The sequence below is a fragment of the Diabrotica virgifera genome, chromosome 1 (assembly GCF_917563875.1).
Source record: "Diabrotica virgifera virgifera chromosome 1, PGI_DIABVI_V3a".
NCBI classification, from domain to species: Eukaryota; Metazoa; Arthropoda; class Insecta; order Coleoptera; family Chrysomelidae; genus Diabrotica; species Diabrotica virgifera.
In genome coordinates, this window is record NC_065443.1 from 78,552,913 (window position 1) to 78,574,701 (window position 21,789).

Sequence of the window (21,789 nt, forward strand, 5' to 3'; positions counted from 1 at the left end):
TACATGTTGGTTGTGATGGATTACTTCACAAAGTCACACCCCTTTGTCGGCCACGCAGCGTTCCGCCCCTTTAGATTTTACTTAGTTACCTCATGACCTACTTATTCCCAAATTTTGGTGCACTATCTCGACCATGAGCGTCACAAAAAAAAAATAAAAACCGCGACTTTGACCCTTTATAAATATTCTTGTCCCCCACTCTGGTTTCCGCCTCTGGGGATTTTACTTAGTTATGTGATGGTCTACTTATTCCCAAATTTTGGTGCACTATCTCAATCACGAACGTCACAAAAACCCCTTATATTTTTTATATTCACCCCTATCTCCACCCCTTTGTCGGCCACGCAGCGTTCAGCCCCTGGAGATTTTACTTAGTTACATCATGGCCTACGCCCTACGCTTATCCCCAAATGTTGGTGCACAATCTCGATCATGAGCGTCACAAAAAAATAATAAAAACCGCGATTTTGACCCCTTCGTCCCCCACACTGATTTCCGCCCGTTGAGGAAAGTCATGTATACAACTAATTTAACATATCCCCGTGTAGTTTTTCCATATTACTTATCACGCACAAAATCCGCTTCAATCTCTCCGACTATCACGTATGGAATAAAATTATTTCTTTCCTTTTTTTTAAAACTTCTAAAAACGCCTTTTTTTAAACATGAATTTAAAAGTACTGTGTGATTCACGCGAGCATAGCATAGCTCACAAGCTTTATTTTTATTGGAACACCCTGAATATTATTATGTTTTTAAAAGTTCCTTCACAAGCTAATCACAACTAACTTCTGGGGTCTAATACGAATATTACAAGGTGAAATTTTCAAATTATACAGTGTGAAAACCACATGGAATAATATTGGTTTGCGTTTTTATTTTAGAAAATTACAAAAAAAAAAAAAACTGGGACATGACGACTCATAAATTCTGCGTTTTTTAAACAAAAATTTAAATCCTACAGGGTGATTAACGTAAGTCCAGCATAATCCATCATCTTTATTTTTAATATAACACCCTGTATATTTTTATATTTTTAAAAGCTCCTGATCAACAACCTGATCTTATCAAACTATGTGGTATATTATGAATATTACAAGGTGAAACTTCAAAATTATGTATAATTTCCGCCAATAACATAAAAACAAAACCCATTATACTGACAGTTTATAAAACTGATGTCTGTATTTAGCTAATTTAAAAAAAATCATTATTTAAAGTGTGATAAATAATTAATTTCAAAATTCCACCTTGTATTTTTCATAATATACCCTATATAATATGCTTTTTTAGGATAAAGTTGTTAAGTAGCTTCTAAAACATAAAAATATATAGGGTGTTCCAATAAAAATAAAGATTATGGACTATGCTAGTCCACTAGTTTTAATTTTTAATTACATATAACGTGAAAAAATTTAAAAAATTGAATTCTATGAGTTTAATATCCGGTGAAAATTTTAAATTTTCCACAATATTGTTAGCGCAATTGGTGAAATTAAGCAATAAATTTCAAAATAAAGCGAATATTTATTCCTAAATTGAAAATAATATCTAACAAAAAAACAAGAAAGCAATGTTTTCTAAATTAAGCTTAAAAACAGAACTTGAAATTAAAATAAAAAAAATATTTATACATTATGGAAAAATGTACCTACATAATTAAATTTATCTTTTTTTTATTGTATACATCCCGAATCAACAAACTTTTTACTGTATTTCTGACGTAGAATGTCGCTTGGAACCTTATAGACCGAACCTGAAAATATTTCACGTACTTGAAATCATATTGCATTATGGTAGGGGAGCCCAAGCAGGGATTTTTGCAGTTACTCGAGCGCGTCAGATTATTACATGGGAAGAAACCTTGTACCCTGGAAATGTACCTCTACCATATATTGGCTCTTAATGCAGGGGAGTTCGTTAAGGGTGGGCCGAAAAAAAAAATCCATCCTTAGAAAAACTCGAAATCGTCAGATTAGGATAAGGTAAGTTAAGTTCACGCAAAACAGTGTATATTTCAAAAATCTGACGATTTGAGCGCGGCGTAAGGAAATGGGTGAGTCCCAAAGTTTCACAAGAAAAAAGCGAATATTTCGCGAAATGAATGACAGATCGAAAAACTAAAAAAACGTGCTCAATATTTTTCAAAAATCTATCGAATGTTACCAAACACAACTTTCCACGGTGTGGAGGGGGGGGGGCAAATTTTAAATTTTAAATTTTAAATACCAATCCCGCGATATTTTGCGAAATGAACATCAGATCGAAAAACTGAAAAATACACTTATTCAATATTTTTGAAAAATCTATCGAATAGCACCAAACACGACCCCCACAGGGGTGGGGTGGGGAGTTACTTTAAAATCTTAAATGGGAGCCCCCATTTAAGATTTTTTCGAATTATGGATAGATGTCGCTATAATCTAAAAAAACGATTGTTGGAAATGGAAAATTAAATTAAAAATGGAAAGTCCCCACTAAGATGGAAAACTTTATTTAACTTTTTTTGGTTTTAGGACCTACTCTTCACAACCCAATAGGTCCCCATAACGCTCTAGTGACTGCACATTTAGCATACTCTGCTCCCTACCATTATTGATTACACCGCCGTCTAGAAACAATTATACTTGATTGACCGCCAAATATTATACTTGATTGTGCGTTAAATAGTGAAAGCACAAATTTAAAATTTGAAATACCAATCCCGCGATATTTTGCGAAATGAACATCAGATCGAAAAATTCAAAAATACACTTATTCAATATTTTTGAAAAATCTATCGAATAGCACCAAACACGACCCCACAGAGGAGGGGGTGGGGGGTTACTTTAAAATCTTAAATGGGAGTCCCCATTTTTATTGCAGATTTGGAGTCCTTACGTAAAAATAAGTAACTTTTATTTAAGACATTTTTTCGAATTATGGATAGATGGCGCTATAATCTAAAAAAACCATTGTTGGAAATGGAAAATTAAATTAAAAATGGAAAGTCCCCACTAAGATGGAAAACTTTACTTAACTTTTTTTGGTTTTAGGACCTACTCTTCACAACCCAATAGGTCCCCATAACGCTCCAGTGACTGCACATTTAGCATATACTTTGCTCCCCTACCATTATTGATTACACCACCGCGCCGTCTAGAAACAATTATACTTGATTGACCGCTAAATATTATACTTGATTGTCCGTTAAATAGTGAAAGCACGGATAAATTTTATAATGAAGTAATTAATAACAAAATTTGCTTGCCGATAAATTTAAACTGTATAATTTTCAATAAGAATATTAATATACTTACTGTATGTATTGCTTATATAAATCACATCAGTCACCAAGAGGTGCAAAATGAAATAATTGTAAATTGTTAACCATAATAAATATGGCTAACAAGATATTATCTTCGTTAGCAATTCTGCAACTACATAGTTCCATTTTAAAACACAAAAGAAAAAATTGCACACATTAGCTTTTACTCTATCAATACTTTATCCATTGTAATCGTGAAGAAGGATGATTTTTTAATTAGAAAATATACATATGTTTATTTATACAGAGAGAGTCTGTAATTTGGAATAAATTCAATATCTCAAATACTAATGTTTTTTTTTGAAAAATGCTCAGACCCGTCGATTAGTATTTCAAATTGTTCTTTTTGACATACAATAATAATGTATACAGGGTTTACCAATTTAGAGATATGACGTCATCGTTGATTTTTTTAAATGGCAACACTGTCATTTTGATAGCTACGTTGATAGGGTGTGTAAAGCTATACATAACTGCAAAATATCAAATTTTTATTCTCTACCATTTACAAGATAATAAAAAATAACAAAGCTATGTCTGTAATTTGGAATAAATTCAATAATTCAAATACTAATTGTATTTTAAAAAAATGCTCACACCCGTCGATTAGTATTTCAAATTGTCATTTTTGACATACAATAGTAATGTATACCGGGTGTCCCAATTTAGAGATATGACGTCATCGTTGTTTTTTTTAATAGCAACACTGTCATTTTGATAGCTATTTTGATAGGGTGTGTAAAGTTATACATATTTGCAAAATTTCAAATTTTTATTTCCTACCATTTACAAGATAATAAAAAATAACAAAGTTATGAAAAACAAGTAATCGAATAAAGACTGAATTTAATTATTTCAATTAAGCAAATGCTCATAATGTTGCCATTGACTATTTGACAATAATTAAGGGTAACATTATGAGCCTTTGCTTAATTGAAATAATTAAATAATTCAATTATTATTTGATTACTTGTTTTTCATAACTTTGTTATTTTTTATTATCTTGTAAATGGTAGGGAATAAAAATTTGAAATTTTGCAGTTATGTATAACTTTACACACCCTATCAAAATAGCTATCAAAATGAAAGTGTTGTCATTAAGGAAAATCAATGATTACGTCATATCTCTAAATTGGGACACCCTGTATACATTATTATTTTATGTCAAAAATGACAATTTGAAATACTAATCGACGGGTCTGAGCATTTTTCAAAAAAAAAACAATTAATATTTGAATTATTGAATTTATTCCAAATTACAGACATAACTTTGTTATTTTTTATTATCTTGTAAATGGCTGAAAATAAAAATTTTATATTTAGCAGTTATGTGTAACTTTACACACCCTATCAAAATAGCTGTCAAAATGACAGTGTTGCCATTTAAAAAAATAACGATGACGTCATATCTCTAAATTGGGACACCCTGTATACATTATTATTGTATGTCAAAGAGGACAATTTGAAATACTAATCGACGGGTCTGAGCATATACATACGGGTCTGATTTTATACAAAATATCGCTTGGAACCCTATGGTTCTTCCTCGGAATATTAGTTTCACTAAGATCTATCTATAAATCATAAATCCAAGTTTAATTAAAAATTGTTTTGTTTTATTTTATATCTGCTTGCACTGCCGTATCTTTCAAAACAGATATATAATTTTTTAGAGTGCTTCCTGATAATCGCATTACGTTTCTTAGTTTTTGGAATCCTTGATAATAAAATTAAAAGAATATTAGTGATTTAATAGTTTTTAGGTATCTTGATGTTGTTTTTATGACTAACAAAATCAATACATCAGACTGATCGATTAATACAGCCACATAATATTCAGGTTTTTCATTTACTGTGATTTAAAGATTATTCTTGAAACCAAAATTAAAATTTTTAAGTCTTATCTATTCAGTTTAACAACAATTTTATCATCTACGTAAAAGCCATAAATGATCTCATATGTAGTGCAGTCATTGAAGGTTTTAGTCTAAGAGCCGAAAAATCATCGTCATAAGTAATATGGAGTTTGGCATGTGAAATGTGTCTATTGTATATTGATAATTATGACCCCTTTCAGGCTGACACCTCAGTGGATACAGAAAGTAGTAATAAGGGATGAAAGGGGAAAGTTAGTGCAGTCATTAAAGGTTTTCACCTCCTATTTTGTTAAACCTCAATCGATTTGCATGAAAATGATTGACTAGTTATAGCATACCTCAAGAAACACAACTGATTTGGTGATTACTTGCACTTTTGCTCTGGCGATGGATACCACACCCTCTCTGGGGTGAAAACTATTATATTAAAAATAACCCGACAAATCGATAGAAAGACAAATTTTAAGTAAAATTTGTTATATCATGTTATTAAAATAAATCAATACTTTTTGAGTTATTAAAGATCAAAGATTTGAATTTTCGTGAAAAAAATGCATGACGTAAAGCGGTTTTTCATAAATAACTCAAAAACTATAAGTTTTATCAAAAAAGTTATAATTATCAAAATTGAAGATAATAAAAAGCAAAATAGATTTCTTATTCGAAACACCTTTGAGAATTAATTAAAAGTGAGTTATACGTGATTGAATGTATATTTTTTTCGGCTAGTACTCAAATCTAAGTATTTCAAGCTTAAATAACGGGAAAACGATACATTTTATAAAATATATTTACTAAACACTTGTCAATGTACTCAGAAATATGTATCAAATGAGTTCTCTGAGCAGTTGATACCATTAAACATTATGCTACAAACATTTTTCAAAGTTTAGGCTCCAAAAATTTGGAGCTTAATTATTATATTATTTATATAAGTTTTTTAAATTGTTTTAAGACATTTTATGTAAAATTTAGCAAAAATGTATTCGAATATGTCAAATGTACCAATTATTGGACACCCCCAGTTTCTGGACATATTCAATTTATATTGATAGAAAAAATTCAATTACATATCTAAATTATATTTTATTATTATACAATTAATTAATATGTTCTGTTTATCATCCTTAACTTGTAACTTCATGTATGTGCTCTTAAGTAAACGCTATTGTATAGGTACTTGCTACTGTCATTTCGGAGTCGGCATTTGTATTGAATATAATAATATATTATATTATACTCCAAAAAATATAACTGTTTTCAACATGGCAATATAATACACTTGTGTGCTTAAAATAAATTGTACACTTGATACAGATACTGCTGTAAAATTAATTAGTGAAAAAACATTGAAAACTGCAAAAGAAAAATTAAATATTATTAAAAATTAAAATTAAAATTTAATATTTTAATTATAATCCTAACTTCATTCCCGAAATTCCTTAAAATTATTCTGTTAACTAATCTCAAAATAAATATATAAATAGCGTATGTTTTAATTTTCACTTTTTCCTAAAAAAATCGTAAAAGTTCTCTTATTTTCATCATCACTTGCTTAGCTTTGATGTTATCAACTTCATCTGAAGCTTACTTGATGGGTATTCTTGAATACTTTGACAAGTATTTAATAAGTATGTATATTTTATAAAATGCATCATCGTTTTCCCTTTATTTAAGCTTGAATACTCGTACTTAGATTTGTATAGATTCGTATACAGAATCTATTCGATTTTTCATTATCTTCAATTTTGGTAATCATAACTATTTTGTTAAAACTTACAGTTTTTGAATTATTTATGAAAAACCACTTTACACCATGTATTTGTTTCACGAAAAATTCAAATATTTGATATTTAATAACTCAAAAAGTATTGATTTATTTTTATAACTTGATATAGCAAATTTTGCTTAAAATTTGTCCCTCTATCGATTTGTGGCGTTATTTTTGATAAAATGGTTTTCACTCCCCGAGAAGGGATGGTAGCCATCCCCAGGGTAAAAGTGCAAGTTGACACCAAATCAGTTTTGTTTCTTGAGGTATGCTCTAACTAGTCACCAATTTTAATTCAAATCGATGGAGGTTTAACAAAATAGGAGGTGAAAACCTTTAATGACTCCACTAACTTCCCCATTCATCCCTTATTGCTACTGCCTGTATCCACTGAGGTGTCAGCCTGAAAGAGGTCATAATTGTCAATATACAATGGACATATTTCACATGAAAAACTCCATATTACTTATGACGATGATTTTTCGGCTCTAGCTCTCCGTCTATTTTCACCTCCGATTTCGTTGAACCTTCATCAATGTTCATGAAAATTGGTGAGTAGTTAGATGATACCTCGAGGAACAAAGGTGACATGATGCCAACTTGCGCTTTTAACCTGGGGGTGGATGCCATCCCATCTCGGGGTGAAAATTATTTTATTAAAAATAATACCATAAGCCGATAGAAGGACAAATTCTAAGCAAAATTAGTTATATAAAGTTATTAACATAAATCAATACTTTTTGAGTTATTAAAGATCAAAGATTTTATTTTTTCGCAAAAAAATGCATGTTTTTAGCTATTTTTCACGAATAACTCAATAACTATAATCTTTTGCAAAAAAGTAATTATTACCAAAATTGAAGATATTAAAAAATTGAATACACTACTCACTAAAAGAATAATATATATTTCTTTCGACGAGTACTCAAATCTAAGTATTCAAGCTTAAATATCTAAGTATATCTGCTAAACACTTGTCAAAGCACTATAGAATATCTATCTAAAATAAGAGAACCCTTTTGAATTTTTTAGGAAAAAGTGAAAAGTAAAACATATGCCATTTCCACAAAAAATATAATTTATTGTAATCGTTACAAGAAATTTCTTTATATTAGCATAAGTAAGCATTTCAACAATTTTGACCGGTTTAGAATGCATATTTTTGAAAAAAGATGACTTAAAAAATCAGTGTTTTTAAAATTACCGTAATTTTCATTTTCTTTTGATAATAACTCCAAAAATACTCAATATACGTAAAAAAACGGTATATCACCAAATGAGTTTTTTTTGTAGAAAATATTTTACCTCCTGTAGGGTAAAAATTAACTTAGAAACGTTTAAATTTCAAATTTTGCTATGCGAGAACCATGTAACAGGGTCCATTTTACCTTTTATTTTTAAAAAAGTAAGGGGTTTAAAATATTAAATTCAACGTAGCTTAATAGCCCTTGAAATTAACTTTCAAATGGTGTTTAGGCTTTAGGTGATTCTGATATCGTAAAAATTAACGGAGTTATTTAAAAAACACAATAAGATTTTTGGAAACATTTTTAAAAGATAAATTTTGAACAATTCTTGGAGCATAAATTTTAATGCTATCGACTCGTTCGGGGACTCATTTGATATATATTTCTAAGTAGATACATACTTTGACAAATGTTTAATAAGTTTATGTCATAAAATGAATAATTTTCCCGTTATTTTAGCTTGAATATTTAGACTTGAGTACTCGCCGAAAAAAATATACATTCAATTACCTATAACTCACTTTTGGTTAACATTAGAAGGTTTTTCTAGAAAGAAGTTTATTTCATTTTTTATTAGGTTAAATTTTGGTAATTATAACTTTTTTGTAAAAACTTATAGTTTTTGAGTTATTTGTCCAAAATCAATTAAAAGCATGCATTTTTCTAACGAAAAATTAAAATCTTTGATCTATAATAACTTAAAAAGTTTTGGTTTATTTTAATAACTTTAAATAATAAATTTTGCTTATAATTTGTCCGTCTATCGAATTATGGCGTTATTCTTAATAAAATAATTTTCACCCCCGAGAAGGGCTGGCCTCCACCCCCAGGGTAAAAGCGCAAGTTGGCACCATGTCACCTTTGTTCTTTGAGACATCCTCTAACCACTCACCAATTTTTCTGCAAATCGATGGAGGTTCAACGAAATCGGAGGTAATAGCTCATATCCACCTTCAGTAACTGCACTAATGGGAGAAATCCGTGAACAAATCTGAATAAGTTTAGAGTTTTTGAAAGATCTGCTTAAAAAAATGTTTAACTGTATAAATTATTATTGTTAAAGAATATGCCGAAGTTATTTTTTAATTTGGAAAATTTTTCCATCAAAATTAAAATCTTCTTAAGGTGCCTTCCAGCTATGCTTTTTAATGACTAACTAGTAGGTTATTTTCGTTATATTTGATCATCATCCTTGCTACAGTTTTATAAATTTAATTTTTTTAAAAGCTCTGTTAGTTTTCCGATATTATGGTTTTTAATTATGACTGGAGATTTGGATGTAGAACATTTTTTAGTTTTTATTATTTATAAAAACGGCTGGCGTAAAGTCATCGTGATCAGTCATGTCAGTATGAAAAACAATAAGATTAATATTAATTTACTGTTTTAATAGTCTATTGTTTTTTTAAGTTTCTAACATCAAAAGTAAATAAATTTCGATCAAAATAATGTTGTTATTTCACGTTGAAATATTCGATTTGGAATTTGACGAATAAGAACCTACATTTCATGACCTACTGGGTTTAAAGACTTCGTATGTACACCATATTTTTTACTTTTTTATAAGCTATATTTAATAAGCATATGTTTTTCGATAACATACTTACTTTTTGAGGTATTGGCGAGAAACCGTCTCAAAAGGTGTTTTTTTTTGAAAAATGAACATATTCACTCACAAATAACTCGAAAAGTATTGACTTAGTGAAAAACTCTATAGAACTTAAAAGTTGCTTAGAATTAGTCAGTTTATCCAATTCCGGACTTATCTTGAACGTATGTTTTTCAACCGAGAATGGGTGAAACACCCCAGAAGCGCATATCGGTACAATAGGTATCACTTTTTTTTTTGTTTGACGTGTTAGCTATGTGTATGCCAAATTTCATCTCAATCCGAACAGTTCTTTAAAATTTACAGCAAAAACCGTGAGTAAGTGTATTATAAATTAGCTTGAGTTTTTATGATATATTTTATGATATAATTTATGATATAATGATTTTATGATGATTTATATTTAATGTTTTGGGCGGGGGCCCGCATCCCTACTGGAACCAGGGCCCGCTGATCTATCAGTACGCTACTGGAAGACACCAATTTACGTGATCAACTTTGTGCTGCCTGGTTAACTCGGGATCCCGTAACTTTCTCCTGGTGTATAGTCCTTGGGCACGGCAACTCTTCTTCTCATCGTTTCAACTAAAATACTTACACCTGTAGCTTCCAAAAGCTGCAGGTTTCAAATACATAGTGATTCCATATAAGTTTGGTTGAGTATATTTGTACCATAGCAGCAAGCATAGCACTTAAAGTCTATTATATTTCTTGTAATGCTTCTGCAATCTATTATCTTTTAAATAAAAGGATCTTTTTTAAACGAGCTTTTGTATTCAGAAATAAAGGCTTCTGTTTCATATGTGACTCCAGGTAGGTATGTATTGTCTGCAGCCTCTGCCAATGTATCTCTTGGAGGTCTTCTTAAATATCCATACGAATTCCCCGTAGACCTTCAGGGTTTGTTCGACTGCACTGAATTTGCTATTTTCTCTATTTTTCACCTAAAATATACTCCTTGTATATTCCTATCTTAGTCCTATCTTTATCATTTTATGGCAATGGAAAATTAGGTGTTCTCTCGCATTAAAAAGTAAAACTCAGATAGTTAAAATTATATTTACAGAAATCCTTTTATGTATTGTACACATAGTTTATTTTATTTTTAATATAAAAATCACAGTTAAAATATACAGAAACATAATTGATATGAACGTTAGCACAGCCTTATTCAAAAAGAGAAGAAAAAACAGGGTAGTAAAACAAAATTTAATTGACTTATTTAAAAAATGCTTCTCATTAAAGTAGGTACTTCTTTAAGAAACATTGCTTCGTACAAATTTGTTTAAACTGCTATCAGTACTATAAATATACAGTGATGAGCGCGCTAATAACCGGCAAAATAGCTCAAAAGATGGAAAACATAATACACTGCGTAACAAAAAGAGATGGAACTAGTGGAGGTGGAAATTATCGTTATAAACGTCTAAAATAACATTACATTACATAGTTTCCCACCTTTAGACGTATCAGAGGTGTATGAAAACTGTCACTGTGGCAGTAGAATTTTATAAAATACTTCTGTCACAGACGTCTAAAGGTGGGAAACTATGTAATATAATGTTAATTAAAACGTTTATAACGATAATTTCCACCTTCACCAGTTTCATCTCTTTTTGTTTCGCAATGTATTATGTTTTCCATCTTTTGAGCTATTTTGCCGGTTATTAGCGTGCTCATCACTGTATATAGTGATTTAAAACATACAGCAAAATTAGTGACCTGTTATTATAACCAATAAGTAGTTGTTTGACGGTTATGTCTTATGCAAATAGCAATGGTTTTACAATTGTACATAATACATATACAACACACAATAGATAAACATACAATACATAAACATATAATACATAACACACAAAACAATCAGAATTTGATATTATCACCTTGAGGGTACAAATATCAACTAAAAGCATGGCTATTTGCCTACAAGGTCGAGGCCAAGTTAACCGCCACACAACATGCACACAACTTGGTTATAATAACAGCACACTCTTTGAAGCGTTTTACACACCATACTGGAAGATATGTATGCATGGTGTGGTTTATCTAGGGTATTTGCTCCTTCTGATGACAAGTATCAATGAATAAGCGTCACCAAGTGATGAGACCTAATCTGTCATCATCAACTCAAACGTCGGCCAACTCAATTTACTGGCGAATTCCAATTCTAATATGCACTTTGGAGTTTCCCTAATAACACACGATATCTATCTACTGGAGGTATAAAAAAAGGACTAGTCCTATAACAGCCATGGACTGTAAATATAAGTCATTGAGACGTGAGTATGACGATGGACGTACTTCGAGTGGGATAAATATGGACCTTTTTCGGACTTCCATACTCAAATGTACTTTGACTGGACGAAATACGGAAGATTTATGTACAGTTGGTTCCTAAAAAAACTGATACGACTCTTAAAGCGTATTTTGTAGAAAATTGAGCAGTGTATTTTGAAGAATAAATACTTACTATTTACATACTGTCACTGTCACTGCCAAATCTTAAAATTTGTCAGCTGTCACTGCAAAATCTTAAAATTTGTCAGATAACTTATTCTGTTCAACCTCAAAAACATGCTAGCAAAAGAACTAAACGCAAGAATTGTAACGAAATTAGAAATTAGCAGAACAACAGTTTTTAATATTAATAAAAGATGGAGAGAACAAGAAACATGGAAAGAACAAGACCAAAAATATCTACCGCTCATGAAGATCGTACGCTTTTGGAGAGATTAGAAGAGAATCCTTTTAAAGATGCGAAAACTGCAAGAATTCAAGATAATATCAAAATTTAGACCTTAATAATTATTACAATTTATGAATTAACATATTTATTTAATCAGTGGTTCGTTCGTTTATTTTATTATTTGTCTGTCATAATAAATATAATATAATGTCTAAACCAATCAAATACACTGCTCAAAATGATCAAGCTGTACCAGGAGCCAGCTGTACATTTTTAGGAACCAGCTGTACATCCGATATTGGACATATTACCAAATATGGGGCCGTATTGCTTCCCCATGGGCCGATCAGACACCAGCGTATTCCAGTCTAATCCCCCCTATATACATAGGCAGACACATCTGCCGTGTATCATCACGAGCTGACCACACATATGTAAATCATTCAGTCTGTGTTAATTCTCGGGAGACGCAATATCTACTTTGAATTCACTGCGAAAACTAATGCGTCGTAGAGGTCAGAGGTCAGATATGTGGAGAGGCAACAAACGATCAAATTACCCCATCTACAAATTTGCGGATGTATCCGCAGATGTCGTCCGCGGAAGCGTCTGCCGATGTGTAGAGGAGCCATAAGCCTCAGATTTATATATTGGAATTTTAAACTGGTGCGTTAGCCTTTTTGTTTTTGACAATTATCATAGTCAATTTATATTCTTCGAGGTGTGCGTCAGGGTTATGTGCTTCCTCCACTACTATTCAATATATATATATATATATATATATATATATATATATATATATATATATATATATATATATATATATATATATATATATATATTTTTTGTACAAATATATATATATATATATATATATAGTAATATATATATATATATATATATATATATATATATATATATATAGTAATGTTTCAATAACGGCAATTCGGTCAGTTGAAAGAAAACTCTATTTGTTTTAATTTTTTTATTATTTACTCTTATAGTTGTAAGTATCGAAATATTTAAGTTTGTCCATGTCTAATATTAATAAATTTGCAGTTTTCTCCTGAAGAAGTCACCAAATAGTGACGAAATATTGAGACTTAAAACAAATAGAGTTTTCTTTCAACTGACCGAATTGCCGTTATTGAAACATTACTATTTAACACAGTACGGTCGATAATATTTGTACAAATATATATATATATATATATATATATATATATATATATATATATATAGCGAGACAATATGTCAGGAAGCGCTCCTAGAGCAAAACATTGCTATGAACATTAACGGAGAATTAATAAACAATAGTGATACGCTGATGACACGCTAATAGTAACAGATAACCTAGCAAATTTACAGTATTTGATGGAAAACATAAACACTCATACCAACAAGTATGGTATAAAACTAATCAAAACTAAACATCAAAAAGACTAAATTTATGATTGTAACAAAGAAGCTATACACCAATGTGAATTTAACCATAAATAATAAGCAAGTTAAAAGAGTTACGTCCTACAAATATTTAGGGGTTTGGTTCACTGACACTAACAACCAGATAAAAAAAATTAAGAGGCGAATAGAAATAGCGAGAAAATCATTAATCAAAATGAAAAAGTTCCAATGCTGCCGAAACATAAATCTGAAATTGAGAACCAGAATGTTAAGGTGCTATGTCTTCTCCGTTCTGATGTACGGCATATAAGCTTGGACACTAAAAAATATAAACATCAAAAACATATGTTAAGGTGCTATGTTTTCTCCGTTCTGATGTACGGCATGGAAGCTTGGGCACTAAAAAATATAAACATCAAAAACATTGAGGGATTCGAGATGTGGTGCTACAGAAGAATGTGTAAAATACCATGGACAGAGAGAGTAACAAATCAAGATGTTTTGCTGAAGATGAGGAAGGAATGCAAAGTCATAAAAACCATACAAACGAGAAAACTGGAATATCTTGGCCACATAATGAGACGGGAAAAGTACTCCCTGCTAAGGCTCATAATCCAAGGAGAAATCTCGGGAAAGAGAAATGTGGAACGTAGGATGATTTCCTGGTTGCGAAATTTAAGGGAGAGGTACGGGTCAAGTTCAATACAATTGTTCAGAGCTGCAGCCAACAAAGTTAAGATTGCTGTGATGGCAGCCAACCTCCGATAGAAGACGGTACTGCAAGAAGAAGAAGGAACAGGATGAAGTATGAGGACTTTGTACGATGACATTGAACGTCCAATTGAAAATCTCAGCGCTAAAATAGACTTCCAAGGAATGTCCCAAACGTCTCCTAAGCACTCGTCCTTTTAGAACGTGTGGTGGACATCGAACGACCATATTAAGTTTGTATGGGAAGTTTGTTGGACGTTTGGCACCACGACATTTGGACCAAACTGAGACGTTTAAAGTATGTTCTTAGTGTTAAAAACGACGTCTAAGAAACGTCGTCAAAGTCCATGAAGGACGTCCTATGAATACTCACTGGAAGTTCGTGTGTTATTAAGGTTACTTTATTATATTCAAAAATTGTCTGAGGTGTAGCTCTAATCCGGTGGCGCCCAAAATCCCGACAACCAAAATCCCGACAGCCAAAATCCCGACACGCCAGAATCCCGACACGCCAGAATCCCGACAGGCCAAAATCCCGACATGTAACAATCCCCGCATAAGCAAAAATCCCGTACATTTTGAATATTTATTGTTTCCTTTTCAAATGCAATACCAAATTATATTGTAGTATTGAAATTGAAAAATGAATTACTTACTAATGAGTACGGGTACTAATTATTATGTATTTTAAAATAAAAAATCATTAAACAGTTCATTTTATAATATAAAAGCTATACTTACTGAAATGGAAGGTTGTAAGTGACATGATAATATCTATTATATGAAAGTAAACTTGAATTCAGGATTTGATTATACATATATTATTGGACTATATATTGGCAAAAAAAAATAATTTAATTCATATACCCACGTTAGAAATTTTATGTAGAAAATTAGTTCATATTAAATGGTAAATACTTTTGTTTAGTAATAAAAAATAAAAAACAGATGGCCATAAACAAAAAACCAGAAATAAATGTAATTTATGTTAAAAAGGAACTTATCAAACCTGTCGGGATTCTGGCGTGTCGGGATTTTGGCCTGTCGGGATTCTGGCTTTCGGGATTTTGGTTGTCGGGATTTTGGGGCAGACCCCTCTAATCATGTGTCCCAAACTAAACTACTCACAACAAAGTGATTTCGCCAGCCCATTGAGCTTTTGAGCTGACTACTTAAAGCTAAGAATGTGGTCTCCAATAAATGCCGTAGCTTGCATACAGAGTCACGCCGTAGGTCCCGTCTGTACGCTTAATACAATAAATAATAGTTGCGGTCTATTATCGTACTCCGAACGTAGCATCAAACTGCTATACACGGCTTCACATACGGTTATCACCAATAAACGCCGTACGCTGCCTACACTGCCACGCAGTAGATTGCGTATGTAGGCTATATACAGTAAATAATGGATACGGTATCTATTGGATGCTGAACGCAGTGTCTATCTACTATGAACGACTTCAAATGTTGGAAGCAGCGTCTTTAGTTATTTTCGAGCATTGCAACGTACGGCTGGTACAGGTTTAAACCTCTGTTGAAAGTCACTACATAGTGCATATAAAATTACTTCTACCAAGGCCCTGCAGGTGATAGCAGGCGCGCCCCCCGATAGGCTATATACAGTAAATAATGGATACGGTATCTATTAGATGCTGAACGCAGTGTCTATCTACTATGAACGACTTCAAATGTTGGAAGCAGCGTCTTTAGTTATTTTCGGCCATTGCAACGTACGGCTGGTACAGGTTTAAACCTCTGTTGAAAGTCACTACATAGTGCATATAAAACTACTTCTACCAAGGCCCTGCAGATGATAGCGGGCGCGGCCCCTATCTATTAGCCAAGGAACGCCAATTATTATACGAAAACGGCAATGATCAGGTACCGGAAGTGAGGTCGACCGCACGCGAGCGGATCATAGAAGATTGGCAAAGGGAATGGGAGGCAGAGAACACGAAAGCCCAGTGGACTAAGAGACTGATCCCAGATGTTGGGACGTGGTACGACTGCAAGTTCAAGCGTGTCAATTATTATTTTACACAATTTATAACAGGACATGGGTCCTTCAGATCATTCACTTTCACAATCGGGAAATCAAACGATGACACGTGTCAAACCTGCCACGTGAGGGAGGATGCAGAACATTGTATCTTTAGATGCAATGTTTTCGCCCGTGAGCAGGGTACCCTGAGAAATAGGCTAGGAGACATTGGACCTGACAATTTTCTGCGAATATAGACTAGCAGTAAGAGCAACTTCGAAACCATTATTGATATTATAACAAAAATAATGAAGCGTAAGTCTCTAATGAAAATGCTGGAGCAAAATGATTGAGGTGGGTCACTCCAGACCATTACAAAAGGGCATAATATAAAAATGTAAAAATATATAAAAAAAATATATAACAACAAAAAAAATTATTATGGTGGTCCAATACAGATTTCCCACAACTTAATTGTCTTTTCTAAAGAAAATTTTTCTCCCCCTTGAGAGTAATCCCTGATCCAGGACCATAGATACGATCATAACACTTCTAGCTAAGTTTCTCCGCTACTCGGGTGTAACTTTTGAGCCAGGACCTATTCCACAAACTATTTTAGGCAGGTGCTTTGGGTACAATTATTCAATCTTCAGATACAGACTTCCTGCTATGTGCCTGCCGCTTCTAGGCAAGCATAAAAGGATTTTTTAACACGTAAGATATCTTCAGACATCTTTTTTAGACTGCGCGGAATATCCCCATGTTCGTTCATCCGCTGAACACTTTCAGGGATATTCCGTGTCGGAAGAGGGGGTGGTTTTAGTTGGTTCGCGGCTGGTTATGGGGGGCACGCGGGACGCATGGACCATACTCTGGTCTGTGTGTCCTGGCGTGTTCTCCTCTCCTGTCCGAGTCCAACAGTACTAGGGACATCTTCCCATCTTCCCTAGTCAGCTAAGAGCGTTCCACCTCAGTCAAAAAAAGGTTTTAACCTAGCGAAATGAGTAAAACAAGTAGTAAAAAAGAGCAAGAGGAATTGCTTATCAAAAGTTGAAATATCGCACTTAACTGGTAACGAAAACGATCGGAATGTTGTTGCCGGCGATCGATAAACGCTGTACCCAACCTACGGCATTTGTTGGCGACCGCAGCTGACTCTGGACGCGACCTACGGTCTTTATTAATAATCATGGCCTATGTTTTGTATTGACTACGTGAAGTTGCCGGTGACTGACAAAGGCTGTATGCAACGTCTGGCTTGACGCTGTACGTAACCTACGGCATTTATTGGAGACTACAGCCTAAGTAAATTCAATTATAAATTAATTTATTCTTTAAGATTAAATTTTTATTTGTTTGTTGGTATTCTCCTCTTACTGCTCTTAAAACTTTGCAACTTTAGATATATAAAAACATAAATGTTTAAACAAACATATTACGTCTAATATTAGAATTCATCTTAGTCAACTGTATTTAAGTCAGTTATTACTTCCTTTACTTCGCTATTTGCACCTGTTTCTTCTTCTTTAGAAGTTACGTCATTACAAATTATTTTACTATTACTATCTTTGGTTGAATTATCACCAGTGTCTTCATTTGCTATTTCTAAAGGTATGCTCGTTGTACTCGTCACTTTATTCTCACTTTCTGATATTGATTCGTTCTTTGACGCGCTCAGTGAATCTTCGGAGGAGGTTGTAGTGTCTTGCTGTTTCTGTTCTGTTGGAAGTTGTGGTATTGAGGTCACATTAGAATCACAATTATGGACTGGAGTCGATTGTTTGTTCTCAGCTGGAAGATTTAAATTAATGTTACTAACACTGCCGTTATGAAGGTGGGCCAGCTCGTCGTTTAAAATTTTGACGGATTTTAAGTCAGGTGTTGTGTTACCAGGTATTACTTCTTTTGAATGTGACTTTGTAATACTCTTGTCCTAAAATAAAAATATAATTGTGTTAAGATTTGGTTTAAATTCAATAAAAGAATCCATTTATAAAATATCCTATAGAACTTCAAAATTCTTAAATAGTCAAAACAAGTTGATTAGCTGATCCCGACACTACTGAGAGTCTGGCTCTTGAGTATGTTATCAGTCTGCTGATAACATACTCAGACAAAATCAGTACCTATAACTTAACGTCTATGCTGATGAGATTATTTATGCAGCAGTGAAGAGCTAGAATATCGAATGAAGTACAGAGAGAACAGAAAAAGCAGAAATTCAAACAATGTAAATGAGCACCAGCCAAGCATAATTACCCATAACTCATATGTTTCGCTCCAAAAATGTGAACATATCGAAGATAATTATCTATAACACCATCCTTAATCCAATAGTATATTGTGTATAAAGACTAATGTGTGGTTGGATGAAGACGTGTATGATAAAAAATATAAAAATAAGTTTTTGAAAAGAAAATTGTAAGAAATATAATTTATTGGTACTATCAAAATTCCCTCACACTTCTACGTCACCAAGAGACATAAGCGAGTTAATCAGAAAAATCTCGCAAAAAAGTACCTGGACTAATGAGAAATTCACAGCGAGAATGCAGTACGGCTAAGATAGGGCAATACATTTCTAATGGGTAATAAACGCACAGGGTTGTCGGTCTTCACCAGCTGTTAATTGCTCTCTCAAGACCGTCGCACAGGAACTGTGGCAACACTGAATGCGCATTCCTATCTTAACCGTACTGCAATCCCAGTGTGAATTTCACGTTAGACGAAATAACAAACATGGTTCTGAAGTATCTCCCAAGGAAAGCTATTGTATACATAACCAACATCACAAATGTAATACTAAGATACAGGCTCTTCCCACACCGATAAAAGGAAGCTGACGTAATAATAATACTCAAGCAAGGAAAAATCCGAGACAAGTTAGGTTTGAACGCGGAGGCCTGGGAGTCGGAGTACCACAGGGGGCGGTCTTGTCAACTCTCATAATTAAATCTTCGCTTGTCCACTGCTGGACATAGATCTGCCTCATATAATTTTCCATCTGTTTCGATATGGTGCCTCTTGCATCCAATTCCTTTGATAACGTTTTACATCAACAGTTCAACGTGTTGGTGGACGACCTCTGCTTCGGTAGGCATAATTTCTTGGTCTTCATTCCAGTATCCGCTTTGTCCATCTGTTATCTGTCATTCGAGCCACGTGACCTGCCCAGTTACATTTCAGTGTTGCTATTCGCTCTACTGCATCAGACACTCCTGATCTTGTCAACTCTACTGTATAGCATATATAGAGAGTCGGTATTTTCTTATCGATGGTATGCGCATTTAATAAGAGCAACAAAGAGACATGCATTTATTATACATTTAAAACGGGTTAGAAGATATTGGGCGGCCGAAGTAGAAAGGGTCACCAAAAAATGTCGCCTTGTAGGTATGGCTTTGTCAGACAGCGTTGCCGAATTTGGAAATTATCAAAAGAAGATATTAAAGTAGAAAAAATAATATAGTTAACTTTTTGTAAACAGATATAATAAACAAATTATTTAAAAATAACAAAATATTGTTTTCACCCATTTTAAAAAAATGTGAAAACGTTGAATTATAATTCAACGTTTATGTTTTACTTATATTTTTCTTTTAAATAATTTGCTTAGTAGATGTACTTATTTGTTCACAAAAAATAATATAGGTACAGTAAGAACCGCTATTAAGAACCGGCAAAATAACGCAAAAGATGGAAAGCATAATACGTTGTGAAATAAAAAGAGATGAAACTGATAGAGATGTAAAATTATCGATAGGAACCTATAAATTTACATAACATTACATAGTTTCGCACCTTTAGACATATCTGAGGAGTATAACAAATCTAACCGTGACAGGAGAATTTTATAAAATTCTAAATGTTTTCTGTCACAGACGTGTAAAGGAGGGAAACTATGTAGGTACCTGATGTAATGTAAACTTATAGGTTCCTATCGATAATTTTACACATCTACTAGTTTCATCTCTTTTTATTTCACAACGTATTAAGTTTTCCTTCTTTTGCGTTATTTTGCCGGTTATTAGCGCGCTCATCACTGTATTATTTTTTTTTTCTACTTTGATGGATAATTACACATGTCTGTCTCTCTCAGAGACTTTGTAAACACAAATTTTCCGTCATTAGATAAGACAGGACAAATGAGCTGTCGAATGAAAGCTCATTACCCAACGATCTTATTAAGGTGAGAAATTTGACCTTGCACTTCCAGTTTTAGAGTTGAAACTTGAAGTACTATTTTAAAGTCGCCCAATAAATATTATAAACGACTTATTATTGGACGCGCTTTAGCAAGACGAAAACCATTATATTTTTCCGGCTTTGTGCAAGTCTGTCCGTCCGTCTGTCTATCGAATATAACTCCTACGTTATTAAAACACTCAACTCCGGTAGCGAGATAATATAGCAGGAGACCTGAAAGCTACGGGCGTGGAGAACTGGACAGAGATTGTCTAAGACAGAGAAGAGTGAAGGCATGGTGTCGAGTGGGCTAAAACCCACGAAGGGTTGTAACGCCACGTAGTAAGTATGAGGTGTCGAATTAAGGATGGTATTAAAGGTGAGAAATTGGACTTCACACTTCCGGTTGCAGAGTTGAAACTGGAAGTAGTGATTTAAAGCCGCCGAAATAGTACAAGCGACATATTATTCGATGCGCTTTAGCAATACGAAGACAAGGTATCAAATTAGACCTTATAACCCAAAGATGGTATCAGTTGCAACCGGACAAGGTATCAAATTAGATCTTATAACCCAAAGATGGTATCAGTTGCAACCGGAAGTACTGTTTTAAAATCACCGAAATAGTACAATACATTTGTTTTCGTCTTGCTAAAGCGTGTTAAATAATACATTGCTTGTATTAATTCGGCGTCATTAAAACCGTACTCCCGGTTGTAACTCTATAAACGGAAGTCCGAGGTCAAATTTCTTACTTTTAATGCCATCTTTGGGTTATAAGCTCTCATTCGACACATCATTTGTCATTTTATTTTTTTGTAGGATGGACCGACTTGAATAATACCGGAAGCATCTTGCTACGGCGCGTCGAATAATATGTCGCTTGTACTATTTCGGCGACTTTAAAATAGTACTTCCAATTTTAACGCTCAAACCGGAAGTGCGATCAAGTTTCTTACTTTAATAACATCCTTGGGTTAAGAGCTTTCACTCCTACACCTCATTTGT

General features: G+C 33.0%; 1 protein-coding gene across 7 annotated transcripts in view; it reads right to left on the reverse strand.

The window, feature by feature from the left end:
* Positions 1–14,968: 14,968 nt before the first annotated feature.
* The window catches only part of LOC114349389 (uncharacterized), a 107,529-nt gene continuing 100,708 nt past the window's right edge, over positions 14,969–21,789 (reverse strand). For all 7 annotated transcript variants that reach the window (XM_028299742.2, XM_028299743.2, XM_028299745.2 and 4 more), the window contains one exon: positions 14,969–18,529. In XM_028299742.2, the coding sequence (XP_028155543.2) occupies positions 18,056–18,529 (474 nt within the window). In that variant the 3' untranslated portion in view covers positions 14,969–18,055. The remainder of the gene's footprint in view (positions 18,530–21,789) is intronic.